The following is a 16058-nucleotide window of genomic DNA, read 5'->3' on the forward strand; positions in this document are numbered from 1 at the left end:
GCACGACTTTTCCAAACCCAATAACTTAAAAGATAATAAATAAAGTCCTTTACTTCAGAGGCAGTAGAAATTTCATATAAAAATAGAACTGCATTTTTTTACAAATAAAATGTACAGGCCTGTGGCTTTCTTTAATGTAATTTGTTTTCTTTCGATAAACATCAAGTTTTCAGCTCCCCATCCCTCCACATAGAACCTAGAGTGCTTTTTTTTGTTTTCATTTTAACCATCGACAGATCAAACTCTTTTTTTAATGCTCTACACAAATTCTGTTGGACAAAGACCACGATCATCCGACGGCAAAAAAAAAAACAAACAAAAAAATGTATCTTAAAAACTAACAAACAAAAAAGAATAACAACAACAAATCAAAAACCCTTTACTGACAGAAAATGAATTAAAAAAAAAAAAAAAATCACTGAACATTTGACGGCAAGTATTTGATGAGGAAGCTGTTTAGGCAGTTGTTGCCGTTGACTACAGAGAGGCCACAGCGGGTTTTAACCCTTTCCTCTCTAGTGCCAGTGGGCCAAGGGTTCGAAGGAGCAGCAAAGCCCTGATCCGACACCAGAGGTCAAAGGGCAAAGGTTAATGTGCATATTGGTGCTTTAATCATATCGGAACCTTCCCTACTTGTCCATACAAGCCTCAGGTTCGCAAAGAGAAACAAATAATATACATCTTTCCTTTCTGCTGTTGTCATCACCATAGAATGAAATAGCCATTGTATAAATATTTACTTAAAAAAAAAAAAAAAAAACATTTGTACACATGACTCCAACAAAAAGAAACAAATTGACCATTAATAGCTGTTCATCCATCGCATACAAAATAATGGCAGAAATGGAAGTGTTCATGTGGAAGTAAAAAGAGACAAAATAATAATAATACTGTTGTTAATAAAAAAGCTGAAAGAAGGTTAAGGGAGAGTGGCTCCCTCTGGTGGTCAAAGGGTGAAACTCCCCCCCTCGTGCTCCCCCCTCCCCCCGGAGTCCCAGTTTGGTAACCGTGGCAGCAGTGGGGACTTACCCTAGCAGTGTAAAATGAGAGAGGCCCTAGTGCTAAGATCAGTATGGTTTGCTGTCGTTCTTCGAGCGCTTGAGCTGAACTTTGAGGCGCTTCATGCCGATCTGAAACCCGTTCATCGCCTGGATGGCGGCCTGCGCTGACACAGGATTGTCATAACTGACGAAACCTGTTATGGAAGACATATACAAAGAGATATGAAGATGAGACAATAATGTGCTGCAAACAACGTCCTGTTTATATTCCAAACCTCAATGTGAATAAAGATATCAAGGGTATAAAATAGTCACAACATTTTTACGTATCGAAACTATTCAGCAAATGTTCGCCGTTTACATTAATTGGGATCGAAAAGTTGGCGAGTTTTTTGCGAAAACCGGATATTTTTTGTTTCAAATGTCATTTTAACCCTATAAAGCCTTATAAATGAAACAATAGTACGAAAATTCGTCATTTTTGAAATGGAACTGTTTTCTGAACCTATAAACAAAATCTTAAAAAACAAATAAATAAATAAATAAATAAATAAACATCTTCTTGAATATGTGGTATTTTTTTTTTTTTTTTTGGTATCATATTTGATACATCAGGTTTTAAAGGTCATTATCCTCCTGAGACCCAGCAATTCAGATTTGTATAGGACATTTGCTATATAAGTTTTTCTTAGCCCATACATGTTACAGTGGTAAATCTTGGGGTATTATCAGAGGACTCCCTGGGCTTTTCTGAGATCCCAAATGTTTGGGAGTTTGGCCATGACAACTTCCTCCCCTTGGTATATAAATATGTATAGAAACGTATGACATTACAAGACAGCACAACAAATACAATATGGATACAACAGTTTTCTTAAAAAAAAATTATATATACATACACTATATTGCCAAAAGTATTCGCTCACCCATCCAAATAATTGAATTCAGGTGTTCCAATCACTTCCATGGCCACAGGTGTATAAAATGAAGCACCTAGGCATGCAGACTGCTTCTACAAACATTTGTGAAAGAATGGGCCGCTCTCAGGAGCTCAGTGAATTCCAGCGTGGTACTGTGATAGGATGCCACCTGTGCAACAAGTCCAGTCGTGAAATTTCCTCGCTACTAAATATTCCACAGTCAACTGTCAGTGGTATTATAACAAAGTGGAAGCGATTGGGAATGACAGCAACTCAGCCACGAAGTGGTAGGCCACGTAAAATGACGGATGCTGAGGCGCATAGTGCGCAGAGGTCGCCAACTTTCTGCAGAGTCAATCGCTACAGACCTCCAAAGTTCATGTGGCCTTCAGATTAGCTCAAGAACAGTGCGTAGAGAGCTTCATGGAATGGGTTTCCATGGCCGAGCAGCTGCATCCAAGCCATACATCACCAAGTGCAATGCAAAGCGTCGGATGCAGTGGTGTAAAGCACTCCGCCACTGGACTCACTGGAGCAGTGGAGACGCGTTCTCTGGAGTGACGAATCACGCTTCTCCATCTGGCAATCTGATGGATGAGTCTGGGTTTGGCGGTTGCCAGGAGAACGGTACTTGTCTGACTGCATTGTGCCAACTGTGAAGTTTGGTGGAGGGGGCATTATGGTGTGGGGTTGTTTTTCCAGGAGCTGGGCTTGGCCCCTTAGTTCCAGTGAAAGGAACTCTGAATGCTTCAGCATACCAAGAGATTTTGGACAATTCCATGCTTCAAACTTTGTGGGAACAGTTTGGGGATGGCCCCTTCCTGTTCCAACATGACTGCGCACCAGTGCACAAAGCAAGGTCCTTAAAGACATGGATGAGCGAGTTTGGTGTGGAAGAACTTTACTGGCCTGCACAGAGTCCTGACCTCAACCCGATAGAGCACCTTTGGGATGAATTAGAGCGAAGACTGCGAGCCAGGCCTTCTCGTCCAACATCAGTGTCTGACCTCACAAATGCGCTTCTGGAAGAATGGTCAAAAAGTCCCATAAACACACTCCTAAACCTTGTGGAAAGCCTTCCCAGAAGAGTTGAAGCTGTTATAGCTGCAAAGGGTGGGCCGACGTCATATTAAACTCTATGGATTAAGAATGGGATGTCACTTAAATTCATATGCGTCTAAAGGCAGATGAGTGAATACTTTTGGCAATATAGTGTACATATATATAAAAATAAATTTATCATATGTATTTTATGCACCTAACACTATATTAACATTTAAATAGTAAAACTGTCAAATTTCTTTTGCTGGGTCTCAGGATATAGTAAGATGACATCATAATTGCTTTTAATGTAAAATAAAGAGATCTTTAAATTAATAGAGCAGGCTGCATATATAAAAATACGTATAAATATCAGTTCACATGTTATATATCTTATAAAAAATCTATGTCAGATTTTTCAAAGCTCTATGCTTATTTTTTATTATTATTATTATTGTTATTATTATTATTATTTTATTTTATTTTTGTGGTGGTTGGAATATAATTGGTACATTCATTTCTATGTGATTTTGTATATAAAATAATGTACAACATTTTTAACCAAGCACAAGTTGCTTATACTCAGCAAATACTCATTTTAAATTAGCAGTAACAAACACTGAGGACTATTGTTCTATTGGTTTTGTCTTTCCTTTGAGTGCCTGTGCATGTATCATTTGTGTCATTTCATACCAAAGCACTTGCTCAGATTGGTCTGTTTGTCGATAAAGACTTTGGCAGACACTACGTTTCCAAAAGGCATGAACATCTGTAGGATGTCCTGGTCCCCAAACTCCTGTGGCAGGTGGTAGATAAACAGGTTGGCCCCTTCAGGTCCTGCACCACACACACATAAAACGCGTACAAATTTAGCAGACAACTAAAAACTATACTCTTGCATTAAAATATGATACCAATTCTCAAATACCAAAAAAAAAATAAATAAATAAATAAAAAAATGCAATCTGAACGTAACTACTATTACATTTAAGATTTTCATGTTGTCCGTTTCCATGAACATTTAACGTTTGTGTTTTAAGTTTTGCAGCAGCTGCATATGGAGCTTGTGTATAAGCCATTCTCGCGTTCAAAAACAGCTAGAGCGCAATTGATTGGGACAGAATGCAGGGGTTGGGACGCATTTTTGTCGGCTGGGATCCCTAAAGTAGGCTATATTACAATATTTTATTCAATATACAATATTTGGTATAATTTAGGATTCCCCGATGATGCAAGCTACACGACATTGTAGCAGGTAAATGTAATGGGTGCTACTGTACATAATCAATACAAATTAAATGATTGACCTGCCCCTAGCCTCTCCTGATTGGTCAATCTCTTTAGTAATGTGATGCGCTACATAACAAAGTTAAACTATTGTGTACTTGACACAGTCTTAACAATGCAACACTCATGGTGTGATTCAGTGAAAAACAAGACGCGTTTGACAAGTATACGCAAACCAACAATTAAAACAAGCAAGAATGTGTCCTGAACATTCGCCCCATAGTGGTTGTTTGTCCATACCTTCTTTCTGGCTGCCCGCAGCGCTCTGTTGCTGCAGTAGGGATTGGCTGTAGAGGGTGGGCAGGGCGGCGGCCGCGTACTGTTGGATCCCTGAGTAGGCCTGGGTGAGAGCGTCCATGGGCCCAGCCGACCCATTACTCAGGCCCGTGCTGCCCAGCCCGCCGTTCAGAGCCGCCATACCTGAGAGCATGTGAGCAACTTTACATAAAACCCAACAATAAAGAAAAAAGAAGTGCTCTTACTCATTAGCGTTTGGACTCAGGGTGTGTTTCTACAACACAGTACAACACACATACAAATACGCACAGCACACACACACACCAAAAAATAAATCAAACAAACAAACGTAGAAAGTAGAGCGCTAAACGAAACACGTTATAAATGCCACCCACTCGCACACATACACACACAAACACAAGATATATAAGATACATAATATACTGAACGGTGTATGCAAATGAGGAGCGCGGCCTACACATGCACACTAATGTCACAATAGCAGCACAAGACGATCACCACAGCGACCCTCAGACAGACAGAAACATCTGACTAATCACCTTCTTAACCTCACAAACACAGCAGAACTCGAATTCTAATGATCTCATTATATGGTATCAGTAGTCTTGTTTTATTTTTGTATGAAAGGAGTTTCAGGAAAAACGTTGAAGTATTAATAAAATGCAAATGTATCCTTAAACCCATTTAAGGCAAAACCCCTGACTACAATTTTCCAAATCTTGTTGTCAATGACCGTGTTGACTTCTTTAACTCTTTGGAACTACGAAACAGAAGAAGACAGGTACTCTAATAGGAGGCCCTTTTAGTGCCCTTTGAGGCAACACTGATAACACAACTTGCACTGCAACTTGAGAAAGTGCGTTCTGACATTTCGCAACTCAACAACATGTAAAATGGTGCTTGCGTGAAAGTGTTTGTGCTCACGTAGTTGTGCAGAGTATGTTTCGGGCCTTACTCAGGACTTAACAGTGTGTGTGTGTGTTTGTGTGTCTGATTCATGAGTATTTACTGACTAGCCTTTTGGCTTGACGGCCTGGAAACAATAAATGATGAGCGAAGTGCTTGAAGAGCTGGCTCCCTCATTTATCCAGCAATAATTACAATACTGACCTTTTATATTCAATTACACTATACAGCCTCTTAAATGAGCACAGGGAGTGTGTGTGTGTGTGTGTGTGTGTGTGTGAGAGAGAGAGAGAGAGAGAGAGAGAGAGAGAGAGAGAGAGATAGAGAGTGATTTGAATGAATTTAAATTGTAGATGTTCTGTTGGAGAGAGCTTGATTCATAAAACTAGAAACCTGGCTGAAAGGTCACTAGGGAAGATAGAGATTTTGCCCATGTGCTGGCACGCTTACATATAAACATGCACAGACCTGCATGATCTTTAGCTGGCCTATTCATATTAATTACACTCTACAACTCCCATTCGGTATATTTTAATAACATTCGTACGGCATAATTTATTTAAAATGGATGGATAAATGGACAGGTCTGGCCCTAACTGAATCAATCCTCATTTACCATAGATAAAACACATACATACACAACATTCATACAGTACACAGACAAAAGCGACAAAAAAGGTGCACTTCTATAGAAACACCCACAGAGCAATGGTTTAGCAGTGTTAGCATGTTCGAATGTGTGGAGATGTGGCTGATTGGTGCAACACACACGCATGACTACAAAGGATGGGCTACATTTGTTTTGACTTAGCGAATGGATTTGGTTTGATTTAATGAAGCATTTAACAGATCACACATTAAAAATTCTATATATTAGCAATACTCAGTGTGAGAATACTGAAATTCACTGCGCACATATACATCCAATAAACTCTCGCTGAAATGCCCAGAGATATGCCCTCACTTTGGTTTGTGTTAGTCAGTGTATCAAAGAATGAGATAAACCATATTTTTGTAACAAATTATTTTGTTTAGCTTTTTGTTTGAACAAAATAACATGTATTACTATAAAACTCTGAAACTCTATAGCAGATATGTTTATTATCAAAATATTATTTTGCTGTGCTCAGTTGTGGTGCGGAAAACATGGCATGGTTTCGCAGAGTCACTTGTTAAAAACATTTGTCTGTGCGTGTTTGGGCATCTCTTTGAGCGGTGGGCTGCTGGTATGAGGTGATGCTGTATGGTTTGGGATGGAGAGGCCGATGGACGGTAGTACTCACTGTTGACGCTACCTGCTAGTGCATTAATGTTATTAAGGCCCACGGTGGCCCCGGCCAGACCCTGCAGTGTGCCCAGAGAACCCAAGGAACCCATCGCACCTGCGGTCGAGTTAGCCGTCGATCCTGCTGTGGGGAAAGACAGACAGAGCAGAAAGGAGAGATAGATGGGAATGGAAGAAAGAGACAGAGAGAGAGAGAGAGAGAGAGAGAGAGAGACAGAGAGAGAGAGAGAGAGAGCACTGTTTTAATGTACAGAAACACAGATGACACTGTGATAGTCACTAATGGTTAAAGCTCCACATACATAAAGTCTTCATTGAGGGTACACAAAGGGTCAAATGGATTGATATATGATGAATGCTGATGTATGCTATGCCATGGTAGAAATATGTCAACCAGTATATATTTCATCATATACTGTGCTAGACATATTTTCAGGTCTATCAGTGGGCATAACTGCTTTATGGTATTTATATGTAAGAATGACAAAGAAATATGGAATAATGTGAAAATAAGAGTGGGACATGTCTCAAACTTGTTATTAAGGGGTGTTGTTAGGGATAACCCAAAGCAGAGTTTATATGTGAAGCATATGTGATTATGAGGTTTCAAATAAAAAGAGACAATAATCAAATGATATAAAGTACCTTTCATTTATTTGATACAACATTTAATTCCCTGGCTTATAAAAAATAGACACTACCACATGGTTATTTACTTTAATGTACAGCAAAGGTTACTATACTGTGGTATGTACCATTACAGTGATATAAAATTATTGTAACATCTGATTTGGTCGTATTGTCCTTCCCTAGATTGAAAAATGGATAGTAGATAGATAGATAGATGGATGGATGGATGGATGGATGGATGGCTTCATTAACTGCCAGGGAGAATCAGTTAAAATTAGTTCATCTTGCAGCAACAGACGAGATAAGAGTGTTCAATGACAAGGATGATTACTGCAATCATGAAAATTATGACAATGATGATTTTTTTAGATAAAACAATAAAAACATAGAAAAGAGAAACATAAATTGAGACTTCTCGTTCACAACTACTTGTTCGCCTGCCTCATTTCCGATAATGCAAATCTGAAAGAAGATTTTGAGTTACAAGAAGAGATGCAAAGATGCAAATCTAACCATAGAACCACATGTCACAGATTTACACGTCTCCTGCTTCCACTTTTCAACAGGAACCACTCTTCCAAAATGAGTGGAGCACATTTAAAGCCACGGGGCACTCCAGCGTAATGCCACACAAATCAACACACTCCCAAACATGCTAATGATGTCCATGATGCCTTGAACGCTGATGAATGACCGGTGGCAAGAAACTACGTACACAAGCACACACATGACATGAAGACATATGTTTGTAATGATAGATTTACAATGAAGAGCAAGAATGACGGTCTTGATGACAATGAATGAAGGGACAACAATGCTATGGTGGTGATACCGCTATTGAAGATTTAGATGATTGATGATGGTGACAAAGATGGGATGACCTCTGGTTACCTGGGCTGGCCAGGGCTCCCAGGGACCCTGTGCTGGAGGTCAGGGCGCTAGCGGTGGACGGGCTGGCCGAGCTCTGTGCTGCAGCCGCTGCTGCGGCTAGAGTGGCCAGATTCTGCAACTGCAGAGCATTCATACCTGAAGAAAGAGAAAGTTTCAGTCTGTGCAATAAGTGTGTTTGACTGCTCAAGCTAAAATGAAGGAAGGAACTGCTTCTGCGATACAAGATGCTTTACATCTATGTGTACTGGAGTTAATAGAATTGTACATGTAGATCTGTTTGGTACAGAATATCTGATTGTAAGTGTATGTGTTTGCACACTTTCTCATCAAACAAAGATGACTCTAGATTATGGCTACATGCGGTGACCATGACGCCAACACACCACTGACAGTGGCCTGCAGCCAAGAAGGACAGATATATGAAGTGGTACAACAGGAAAATGCACAGCATGTTTCGTATATACATGCTCAATGTATATACTCTTTACTATGAGGGAGCACGCATACAGAAAAGCACGTACAAGAGACGAACAACATTTGGATTCATTGGAAAAGTGCTCACAGAATTATGGAAATGCAGTATTTCAACTGAGATTGCCAGCAGAATCCAATTACAGAATATAAAGCTATTGTGAAGAAATACACTACATGGCCAAAACTATGTGGACAACCCCTTCTAATTACTGGCTTTGGATATTCCAGTAATTCCAGTGACAATAAATCTTACCACTAAGGCATACAATATGCACTTTTCCACCATCAGGCCAAACAGTTACCACTGCAAAAGCGTGCTGTTCCGATCTGGGCTCGTCGACACGGTTAAGGTTTCTTTTTCCACGGTGGTGTTGCAAACTCAGAATTCGAACTGACTGACTGGCAAGTGACCACTCAGAGTTGCTATGTCACTACAGGCATTCCACCAGAACTATTCTTTCTTGAGTACAGTTAGCTAAGCATGCTGAGAAACCGGCCTCGGAACGGTTTGTAATCATACCATAGTGAACCGTGTTCAAGTGGAAATTCTGCTGAAATCATTACTCACCGTGCTCAGAAATGTTTGGCCCGATAGTGAAACAGCATCCAATTATATTCTAAAGAATTGTGTGCTTCCAACTTTAAGGCAACAGTTCGAAGAGAGCCCTTTTCAGTTCTAGCAAGACAATACCCCTGTACACAAAACAATGTCCATAAAGAAATGGTTTACTGAGTCTGACTGGCTTGCGCAAAGCCTAGACCTGAACCCCGTTAAACACCTTTGGGATGAACTGGAGCACTGAATGGAAAGCCATGTCCAATTACCCAACACCAGTGCTTGACCTCAATAATGCTCATTTCTGAATTGGAGCAAATCCCCACAGCCATGTTCCAACATCAAGTGGAAAGATATCCCAGAAGAGTGGAAGCTGTTATAGCAGCAAAGAAAGGGATGCCCATGGTTTTAAAATTACATGCTCAACAAGCACATAATTTTGGCCATGTAGTGTACTGTATCTTTTCTTTCTTCGAGTTTTCACCCTTTAAAGGGAATAGCGTGTAATCTGGATTGGTCAGACAGTGCTCTGGGGACACCACGGTTGTCTGCCCTCTTGATCCACTGAACAAGCAAAAAGAAAGCATTAAGAGTCTAATTAGCACATGACAGATGGTGATTAGAGGCAAAAAATTTACCTCTACTTGCAAAACAAAACCCAGGTCACGATAGAAAGACAGAGATGGATTCGTAACTTGTCACAGATCAAAAAGTCAACAAAAAATGGTGTTCCCAGACCATTTTTCTTCAGTTATTTGACTTGTTTCTTAGTGAAACACAATATTGGGGACTTTATCCATCTGGAATTGACTGGATCGTAAAAAGTGGTCCCCATTTGACAGGTTGTTGAAAAGAAGGGGTTGAAAAAGTTAAGAGATCCATGACTACACCCAAAGAGCAATTTCTTACATTGATGAAACATTGCAAAAACAAACATTTTGTGTGTGTACAGATGAATTGTGCACAATAAGACCAGTATTAAGAAGGTAAATATGTCTTAAACTTAGATATCATGTATCAAAGACCTCTTGAATAGCATTGAATAGTACTGCACAAAAAAAGAAAAAAAGCTAGAAAAAGCTGTGGAAAGAAAGTGTAGTGTTGGGAGGTCAAAGAGGAACATTAAGTACAGAAATGGACTGTAAAATTGAGGGCTCTTTGACCAGTTTTGTGCTTCTGAATGAAGCGGAAAAGGACCCATTTCAAGTTTCTGGCACACAAATGTAAAAAATGGGCATTGAGTAAATGTGATTTCTGTGGTTGAGGAAGCCACTTCTGCTAGTGCTGTATGTGCTAGAGAGAGAACCATCCATGCAGTATGTTCATACTCTCTAAGGAGTGAGTGGAGAGGTGTTGGGAGCGAGGTGATGCTGGCTCTCACTGAATGTTCAGCATGTGTAATGGAGCTCCTTATGGCTCATAACTCCACCCACAGCACAGACACAGCAGATGTCAACTGTATATATCAGCTGCCAATCAGCGATAGTTGCCAGGCGACAGATGGAGGGGCCCAAAGATTTCACATTTCAGCTGAGAAAAGCCTTCAAATCCCATTGTGTTTGAGAGCTCCTGTCGATTTGAACGTCAAATAGTGTGTACATACACACTCACACAGGCTGTTATGCGCATTTGGTCATATTGAGCAAGATTCTGACCAAACATCATAAAGGGGGTTGCACACTTGACGTGTTCCCAACCAGACGCGACACGATACCGCGATATACATACACTAAAATGATTATAAATTACAATAAAAGCAGATGTTACAACAGTCAGATGGAACTGTCTGTTTATTGAGCGTACCTAATTTTCTTATTGAAGCTGTATGGACATACACTTTCTATGTCAAATCTCAAGGGGATAGTACACGATCACACACATACACATGGCAAAGTTACTTTATGAATCGCATCAAAATTCAGTCTATTACCATTTTTTATGTTCACACACTCACGCAGTACTTCGTTGTTATTTTGCAGATCTCCATGTGACAGGGAAGTGGAAAGAATGTCAAAATGAGCCGCTGGTGTGTGTGTGAGTCTGTGTCTGTGTCTACAAAGCTAGAAACTTTATTTCAGAAACACTTTTCTATCGCCAAAAAACTTCTGACAGGTCAACTATTCCTTTAATCCAGCACTGAAGCATTGCCTAATATTTCTGCATATACTCTACAACTATAATAACAAACCACAGTGTCCACCATTCACTACCATCTACCAAGCATTTTTGCACATAAACCGTTTGATTAAAAAACTAGGCTGTATTTCTGTAAATATATTCCTTGAAAAAAATTAGGTCCACCAAATGAATTCAATTGTTATGTTAATGTGGGAATTTCTTGCTCTTTAATTGTGCGGTGGCAGCTGCCGCTGGTTTGGCTCAGTGTGAACTTAAGACTCACTGAGAGGCTGTCACAGATGCATGGCTGAACTTAGACGAGAGCTTCCTGAACTCTCTTCATAATGGAAAACAAAAACGCCACAGTCCTGCTCACCCTCTCCACACGAGCGTACATTAATGAGGAAGCCACTCTCTGGTGTGCAAAACTGTTGTCAGGGGGAAAGGCTTTAGGAGAAAAAGGCACTCATTCTACACACACTGTAAGCCATTTTGAATGCTAATACATTCTCTTTCTTTCATCCTTAGCGGTTGCAATTAGGCTCGAGCATATGCTATAAATATTTCACTTTCCTTGAAGGCCTGGCAGCTTGATAAACAGACCACAATTAAGACCTGACAAGAACAGAGATGCACACTAGGAATGTTGCACACAAGACAGTGAAAGACTGTGAAAATGAAAAAAGAAAAAAAAAAAGAGGAAAGAAAACTGCAAAGAGTTGTGGCATTTAGTGTAATGTAGAAAGCACAAAAAATGTCAGAATGACGCACACCTGTCTAACAGTGACAGTAAGCAGCAGCTCATTGGCTGATGCTGAGCGCAAAACTAAAAAAAATATATTCAATACAAAAAATTCCATGACTTATCCAGGCATGTAAAATTCCCTGATATTTCCAGGTTTTCTGTGAGCCTGATAAGGAAATCCTGATGAGGAATCCATCTTGTGCAGCTGAATTATTTTAACAGAATAGATAATGACAGAATTTACGGCATTTTACAGCAACAAATTGTGATTAGCAACCTCACTGGATAATACCTTTTTGGTTTTTCTGTTGTTTAAGGATTGGTAAAGTGATATACAAAACTGAAGACAGTTGAGCACTGAAAGGTTGTCTCATCATGGCCTAATCCTAAAACAGTCATACGTCAGGTCACCCATAAGCCTCACAGAGCTTAGGCAAAGAGATGTGATCGGACGGTGAGACAAACTCTTCTTTCAAGGAACAAAACAAGGTTTGACGTGCATCGGAACAACTCTGAAAAGAATAGATTTTATTTTGCCAAGTTAAGTCTTGGTTCATCTTCACGTTTTGAAACACGCATACACTTACAAACAGACTTTTGCTTCTAGATGTGCTAGAAACTGTAGAAAGCCAAAAGTTCTGCAGCAAGGTGAAACTAAAGACAGGTTGAGAATATTCACAGCCTAACCTCTGCTGATCCTGAATTGTCCTAGGGTTAAGACTTGTCAAACTGGGAATGTTATGGGATCCAGAGCTGGGTTAAATGGTTTAGTAGAGGAATGGGAGTTTAGTTGAGGAGTTACAATGGGGCTAGTTAGGTTTACACTGACCTGGGATCAGTATCTCACCTGCCATTTGCTGAATACCACTGAATGCTCCTAGATTACTGGAGGAGGTTGCTTGTTGGAGCAACTGGGAGAAATAGAGAGAAACAAAGAATGTTAAGACACAACAACCATTACAAGTTGGCTTATGGTGATGGATATATAAGGATAATGCTTGAAGGAGCTAGTGATTGCTAAATATAGATGAAACAGTGTGGTTCGTTCCCATGTTCCATATAATCTGGAGTGACTCTATAGGGCAGTTTGCCAACAGTAAAGCAACACAGTAGTCAGGACGTTTTTCTTAGCCACTGGTGTTCCTCAAGTCTTAGTACTTACAAATTCAAATGTAGTGAATGTAGTTTCAAAATTACTTATGTGAGTGTCTTGTTGTTTGACGCATTACATTCTGCGGATTGTAAGGGAAAAATATGTTATTTTTAAATATGTTAATGTGTCAATTTATCACATCTCTCTTGGTTAAGGCTTGTTGTGAGAATGGTTATCAGGCTGAATATCAATATCAGGCTGAGTTGTGGTTGGTGGATATGGTTTTTTAAAAGTCGATGTCGATAATGATATCGACAATGGAAGGTGATTGATGGCCTATACTGTATATTATATGATGATATTTTATAAATAATCACATTTAATAATGGGAAATGAAAACACTTAATTATTCATTAATTATTCTTAATTTTAGATTTTTTATTAAATGTCCAATGCTGAAAATCTTAATGGCAAAATATCGGCCTGGGCTATATAACGGTCAGTAATGGAACAGTTTCATAAAGGACCCGAGGGGCACTTCAAGGTATTTGACTCATACGTTTGTGCCAGTGAACACCGTCATGCTAAGAGTCCCCCGTCAGTTCTGCTGGCACTGTGTTGCTGTGCTGGGCAGTTTCTGCACATGAAAGGGGAGAGGAAAGCAGACTCTACATGATACTAGAAGATTAGGATGACATTGAACTAGACCCTCAAACAGCTTAAAAGCTAAATGCAACCTCAATGTGACAGGGAAGTGGAAAAAGGAAGGCAGAAAAAGGAGAAGCGGAAGGGTGGGAGAGATGGCCCTGTCCCAATGCTCTTTGGTAGTTCTTTAAATCCTCTCCAACTGTCCTTACGAACAAAAACAAAAGTAAATGGGCATTAAATGTCGCCACCATGTTTTATCCTCTGTAAATTTAGAAGGACAAAGACGTGGTGCGTGAAACAGGGATAGAGGAATATATTGTGTCCTTCCCAATCAAATTACACAAGAGTGCAACAGTCCATTCATTTTATCCATAAAGAAATAGATTTTTAACAATATTATAAAATCTGTTAAGACAGGTGTACTATGAGCTCAGACATTCTTACACAATTGTATCTGTAGAAGTCACAAATCAATGTGATTTCAGCTTTGTTTTAAAATTATTGTTTTTTTTTTATTAAATTCCTGGTAAGGGAACTACTCTACCCCTAATCCTGAAGACATATCCACCAATCAGAGAAGTAGCTGTCATCATGGAAATGAAAGCTGCGGCAAAAGAGCTCAGCAGCAATCACCCACTCCAATGAAGCGATGCCGATAATGTAACTCACTCTCTCTACACTCTCAAACTATGTAAATATTTGCATCTGAATATTTTGCAATGAACTTAATATATTATTTTTATACTTATAATCAGTGACTAGAAGTACACAATTTTATTTTGTACTATAATTATTTTTTTGTTTGTTTTGTTTTGTTTTGTTTTTTTTTTGTCTTGTTTAACGATTTTCATAAACTTTTTGCGTCTTTTTTTTTTTTTGTGACACCTCTGAGCTGGTTGGTTTAGCTCATGGCTTAGAGCTTTTTTTGAAGAAGTTTTTAAAAACACTTCTGGAACCAAAAGTGGGCGGTCATGGTTGCGCTAGATTCCCTCTCGCATCTGTTTGCCATGTTAATAGAACCAAGAAAGCCGAGCAGGTCGATCACCTAATGACTTCTAAATGGCAGCACCGCCCATTACTATTTTGAGTATGGGGACCGGTTTTGATCACAATCGATTGAAGTTCGACAGATGAGAGATCGGAAAAGGGTTAAGATTGGCTCAGAGAGAGCAAGAGAGGGAGTGGCCTGCTTTAAGAGAGGGATGTGGGGGCGGGGCAAGTGGGCGGAGACAGTGACTGACTGCGGCGGCTGCGCTGGCTGTGCTGCTGGTGGGCGTGGCTACGTGGGTGTGTCCTCTTACTGCCAGATACTGTGGGGTGAGGCCAGTCAGCCCAGTCAGGCTGCCCCAGGCAGACGCGTTGTTCAACTGCTGCATCTGCTGCGCCAACTGCTGCTGCAGCCGTCGCTGTTCCTTATCCTTCTGTGTGTCGGCAAACTTCACCACCATGGGAGAGGAGCAGCCCTGCGTGAATAGATTGAAAAAGAGAAGGGGAAAGTGGAAGAGAAAGAGGGGTTAAAAAAGCTACAGTAAGTAATTTCTTGACATACTTGATTTTTCATACAATATTGTCAAAGCATCATACACACAGTAGAAGTAGAGAAGAAAAGGAAAAAAATATCATAATAAAAAAAGAAATGCCAGTAATGATAATATAAATAATATTACTATATTGGGCTGCACAATTGATCGAAAAAATAATCATAATAACAATTACTGCTGCCGCAATTAACTAATTGTGAAAAGGGTAAATTAGAGCATGGTTTCTCAACCACTGGGTCATTATCTGCTGGGTTGCGAGATCTTTTCTGTCATGAGTACAAATTACCAATTAGAAGGTTAGAACTGTACATTTGCAATGTTTGGGGCAACAGTGACCTCCATTGTCGAAAAGTGTTAATATCTTCAGGTTTACATAAACGACCGTAAGAGGCTGCATTTCTCTGACGTTAATTATTAGCTGTCCAATCACAATAATCCATCAATGCTACGAATCATTCTTTTTGGACAAGTTCTCTTCACGTAGTGTTGCATGAACTAGCTCCATGCATTATCGTGCTAGTCTGAATGCAATCCAATCTCCGGACATCAACATTTCAAAGTGGCATTCCCAAGTAGGGTTGACACCCATCCCGTAAAATATGGGATTGTCCTGTATTTAAAGATACAATGATGTGTCCCGTATCCAATCAATATGTGACGCAAT

At 39.8% G+C, this 16058-nt stretch overlaps 1 protein-coding gene across 25 annotated transcripts in view; it reads right to left on the bottom strand.

The window, feature by feature from the left end:
• The window catches only part of LOC127436814 (CUGBP Elav-like family member 2), a 226935-nt gene that overhangs the window by 6064 nt on the left and 204813 nt on the right, over positions 1–16058 (bottom strand). For 4 of the 25 annotated variants that reach the window (XM_051691221.1, XM_051691234.1, XM_051691216.1 and 1 more), the window contains 7 exons: positions 15095–15316; positions 12960–13023; positions 8220–8354; positions 6697–6822; positions 4490–4687; positions 3656–3799; positions 1030–1195 (listed from right to left, as the gene is read on the bottom strand). In XM_051691221.1, coding sequence (XP_051547181.1) covers positions 1068–1195; positions 3656–3799; positions 4490–4687; positions 6697–6822; positions 8220–8354; positions 12960–13023; positions 15095–15316 — 1017 coding nt within the window. In that variant the 3' untranslated portion in view covers positions 1030–1067. The remainder of the gene's footprint in view (positions 1–1029; positions 1196–3655; positions 3800–4489; positions 4688–6696; positions 6823–8219; positions 8355–12959; positions 13024–15094; positions 15317–16058) is intronic. The other 21 variants (XM_051691232.1, XM_051691240.1, XM_051691239.1 and 18 more) reach the window with 19 other exon arrangements.

This window comes from Myxocyprinus asiaticus, chromosome 47, assembly GCF_019703515.2.
Source record: "Myxocyprinus asiaticus isolate MX2 ecotype Aquarium Trade chromosome 47, UBuf_Myxa_2, whole genome shotgun sequence".
In the NCBI taxonomy this organism is placed as follows: Eukaryota; Metazoa; Chordata; class Actinopteri; order Cypriniformes; family Catostomidae; genus Myxocyprinus; species Myxocyprinus asiaticus.